The sequence below is a fragment of the Rhinatrema bivittatum genome, chromosome 17 (assembly GCF_901001135.1).
Source record: "Rhinatrema bivittatum chromosome 17, aRhiBiv1.1, whole genome shotgun sequence".
NCBI lineage: Eukaryota > Metazoa > Chordata > Amphibia > Gymnophiona > Rhinatrematidae > Rhinatrema > Rhinatrema bivittatum.
In genome coordinates, this window is record NC_042631.1 from 32,279,006 (window position 1) to 32,283,550 (window position 4,545).

Here is a 4,545-nt window from a genome sequence, read left to right on the forward strand (position 1 = left end):
GCACTGCTAAGACATTTGTTTTCCTCCCACTATCTCTCTTTTAATGAAGTCTCAATGCAGTTGACTCAGTTAAAGAAAATTTCAGTCTTTAATTTAAGCCATCACTTCATGTTCCCATTTGTCATGCCACTACCTCATCAACTCCATCACTCATATGATGACTAATGGTGATATGATATAACACTGAAGACGGAATCCTCCATAACGTTAAATTATTTTGTAGCGGTTTTTTAAAGTCTTAATTCTGCTTTCTCATATGCACAACAGCCCAGCTTCCAATGCATGCTCCATTTGCCTGTCACACAGCACCACGGGACTATCTTCTTCAAGGCATCCCTCTCCATAATCATCACACACTGCCTGAACCATCCCACCCCTTATTCAGATCACCAAGTAATCACCCTGCTCTCATTCCTTTTCACCTCATTTTCCCCAATCTATATCATCAAACATAAAAGAAAGGTATCATCTTATATATTTCTTTTCATCTGTGCTGTATGATACAGATTGGGGGAGATGTAGTGGCATGAGAGTAGGGGAACTATCATGCAGTCCTTTTTTTTTATATTTCAAAAAGGTATCACTGAATATTTTTTGTGGCCCTTTATTTCTACCCATTCAAGTGAACTAACCCGGCAATTATACATTATACAGCACGGGAAAACCATCTCCTCCTTCCCTTCTAGTGCATCCGATAACTAACCACTCAATCACACAGCATGATCTCTATTCCTGTCCATCCTCAGGCTCACACTTACAAAACTACAAAACTCTGGGCCGGGAACATGGCTCTAGCCACGGCAGAGGGCGTCGCTGGGGCATGGGCAAGGGATCGGTCTCTTCCTGTACAATCTATTCTTATCCTAACCAATTAGACTGAAGCCCCGAGGTCGCCTCGCTGCCCCGCCGCTGGCAGCCACTTCCCGCTCCCGTGGCCCGAATTAGGCGCGCGCTGGCGTTCGGGCTTCAAGCGCGAGTTTTCCGCCCTCGGCCCCGCCCCCCTGCTCTCCCATTGGCCCTGGCTTACGCGTCGCTGGTTTCCAGGGCAACGAGAGCGCGAGGCTCCTTTTTTTTTTTTTTACCTCGGCTGCTCCGCTCAGACTTTAACCGGCGGGGATCGGGGGGGGGGGTGACCGGGGAAGTGCGGCGCGCGCGCGGACGTCGGAGACCCGGCGAGGGGCGCGGCGTGGCGAGCCCGTAAGGCGCCGGGCGGCATGGTCCCGGTCCCCGCGGGCGCCCCCCACGGCCGCCGCTCCCGATGATTATGGGCGGCGTGTGCGGCTCGCCCGGCCCCGGCGGGTCAGAGGACGAGCCGCTGCCCGAGGACGTGGAGGAGCAGCTGAGCTGCGGGGACCAGACGCTGGAGCTGAGCGGGCGGCGCCTGAAGCGCCTGCCGGGCTCCGTGTGCGAGGTGCCCGACCTGCAGAAGCTCTACATCAGCAGCAACGGCATCCGCGAGCTGCCCGAGGACATCGGGCTGCTGGAGAACCTGCGCATCCTGGCCCTGGACGCCAACAAGCTGGAGCAGGTGCCCGAGGCCCTGTGCTACCTGCCGCGCCTCACCCGCCTCTACCTGGGCGGCAACCGGCTGCAGGACCTGCCCCCGTACTTCGGGCAGCTGCAGAGCCTGCGCTGCCTCTGGATCGAGAGCAACTACCTGCACCACTTCCCGCGCGTGCTGCTGAGCCTGCCGGGCCTCAAGTCCCTGCAGATGGGGGACAACCGGCTGCGGGGGCTCCCGCAGGACCTTGCCGCCGCCATGACCGGCCTGCGGGGCCTCTGGCTCTACGGCAACCGCTTCGAGGAGTTCCCCCGCGCGCTGCTCCGCATGGCCCTGCTGGAGATCCTCGACCTGGACCGCAACAAGCTCGGCGCCTTCCCCGACCTCAGCCACCTGCGCCGCCTGCGCCTCCTCTCCTACGACCACAACCCGGCCGCCTCCCCGCCCCGCGTGGCCGACGGCGTGACCCTGGTGGGCGAAGGGGCGCAGGAGGTGATGGAGGCCCGCGCCCAGCGGGAGCAGCGGCGCCGGGAGCTGGAGGAGGAGGAGAGCAGGCAGGTGGAAGTCATCCACGGCATCCTGAAGAACGGCTCCTCGCTGGCGGCCGAGGATGCCGCCGACAGCTTCTCCGCCCAGGAGGAGGAGGAGGAGGAGGAAGAGTTCGGCGAAGGGATGGAATACCTGGACGAAGAGGAGACCTGATGCGCAGCCCTCCACGCCGCCGCTGGACGGGACACTGTGACCACTCCTTGCCGGGGCAGACGGCCCGTTTTTAACGCTCTCCCCGCCTTCCCTCCTCGTGCTTTACAGAGGGCAACCGCTAGGCGAAAGGTGGGGGCCGCGGGCACTTCGAGAGGGAGGGGCAGAGGGGGGGGGGGGGGGGGGGGCTGGCTTGCCTCTCCTCGTCAGAGGGCCTGGAGAGGGCTGGGGCGCCCAGAAGAAGACGGATGGAAAGGACTCGCGGCTTAGGGGCAGGCCCTGCTGCGATTGGATCAGCCCAGCTTCAGGGCCCAGGAAGGGTCAGGGCATGGGACCCTACATAAAGAACTTGCATCCAAGGATGAGGCACTGTTCTGACTCGGCCTGAAGCGTCACTCCTGTGAGCAATACTGAACGCCACGTGATGGCTTAGCTGCTGCTGCTACTGCTGCTTCTATTGTACCCGCAATACAAAAGTTGAATCCTAGAAGAGGATATTTTCTGTTCTGGCTTACTGAGTTTGGGGCGATGATCGCCTTCCAGGAGTTCGACCTGCTGCTACCGGACTCTAGCTCCCGGAGAGACCCCCAGGCAGGTTTCCCAGCTGTCAACTTTGAAAAAAAGCGGATGCTGAACCTTTGTTTGTGCAGAGTTCAGAGAAAAATCTGCCTGTACTCTTTGTATGATGGGAGCGTGAGCCTGCTCGCTGCCAGCCACCCAGGATTTTCCATTCCCATAAATGGGCAGAGACGCTGAAACTGGTATCCAGAAAGGGTGTATGGGTTTGGTGGGGAGGGGGGTGGGTGGACAAAGGGCCATCGTGATTGTCCTTTGTCCCCTGGGGGTTGGGGGGGGGGGGGGAGGAGTGGGCAATGCTCTTACATGTCCTGGAGGTCAGAACGATCCATGTAAATTACATTTGTACCAAACCAAAACAGTAAAAGCAAAAGCGTGCATTAGACATCAATGAAAGGATCTGAATCCTCAGGGAACTTGGCCAGAGAGAGAAAACAAATTACAAAAATAAAAGTATCAGCTCTCTCTGAGTCACTTGACATCTTCCTGCTGAAACAGCTCCAGTTTCTCACTTTTCTTAACTGTTTTATTTTTAACATGTTGGGAATCAGTCTGTGCTCTCATTCTCCATGTCCACATTCGCTCAGGGATCTGCAGCACCTCGGGGTATGACGTCACAGCCCTGTATCCATGGCAATGGCTGGTGATGTCATACACTGGGGCTGGAAGGTCAGCCTTTGCCCAGCAGGACTGGGAAGGCAGAGGATGGGAGGGGGAGGAGATGGCTATCATTTCTAGTTTCCCAGCCAGTGGCAAAACAGTTCAGTCCCCTATTATCCAATAGGTGTGTGATAGGAGAAATGCCAATCTGATGTAAACACTGGTTTCTGTTAGAGAGCCAGCATATCTCCAGTATGGCAAATCTTATGTTCTTGTTTTGTCCCAATGTATTGGGCTTGTCTAACATTTAATTTGGAATACAGGGTGCACGCAATATAGCCACACACCTTTTTTTTTTTTTTTTTTTAGCAATTTCTTCCCTGAGCGCCCTTTCTGGCTGTCTATGCTATATTTGTATTTATCAGCGTGATGTCAGCAATGGCATTCTGTGAAGGATCAGCAGCAGAGCAGCATCCCGATTTACTTAGATTTCTGAAGATGGGAGCAACTAGACATGTGAAACACCATCCTATTTCTAATATTACAAATGGCTAGTGTTGCTTTTACTGATCTTGAAACAGAGAGCAAGTCAGCTCTGTCTGGGATCCGAAACATTCCAGGCTCATCCTGACAACTAGACAGATGCCACTTACCGACCAGATAAATAGAGAGGGGCCTGTCCAGATTGCACAGCCGTGTAACTCGGTGAAATTCCTCAGTACTAGACGAATCAGACTGACTGGTTTGACCATTTTCTGACACATATTGCAGAGCTGCATGGGAATTAAGTCTCATAGTATTTTTATCTAGTATAAGCCTATTTCATGTCTGCACATTCTAGAGACTCTAACTGAACTAAGGAGAATTTTACAGTAAAGCCTATAGAAGGATCCACTTTCCAATGTTTATTTTTCAGTAGGAGAAAAATGGTCACCTGTGTGTGTTTTCAGTTACTGCTGGGCAGCACAATGCCTTTTTCCACTCAGTGACTTGCCTTGTAATTAGCTGCTTAAGCCATACTGAAAAAAAAGTCCAATTGAGTTGCACTGAGGCCAGATTGACGGATTAACAAAACAGCAGAGAGCGAGCAAGCATAAACTGAAGCCCAGGTAAAGTACTTCTGTCCCTGGTATGCTTTCAAAAACAAAAACCCAGCAAAAATGCCATGG

The 4,545-nt window shown here is 53.8% G+C and overlaps 1 protein-coding gene across 1 annotated transcript; it reads left to right on the forward strand.

The window, feature by feature from the left end:
* Window positions 1-1,118: 1,118 nt before the first annotated feature.
* On the forward strand, window positions 1,119-2,340 carry LRRC10B (leucine rich repeat containing 10B). The gene has a single exon (XM_029582651.1). The coding sequence runs from the start codon at window positions 1,259-1,261 to the stop codon at window positions 2,201-2,203; it is 945 nt and encodes a 314-aa protein (XP_029438511.1). The 5' UTR covers window positions 1,119-1,258; the 3' UTR covers window positions 2,204-2,340.
* The last annotated feature ends 2,205 nt before the right edge of the window (window positions 2,341-4,545 follow it).

Coding starts and splice junctions, on each gene's coding strand:
- LRRC10B (XM_029582651.1), top strand. CDS start 1,259: ATGATTATGGGCGGCGTGTGCGGCTCGCCCGGCCCCGGCGGGTCAGAG.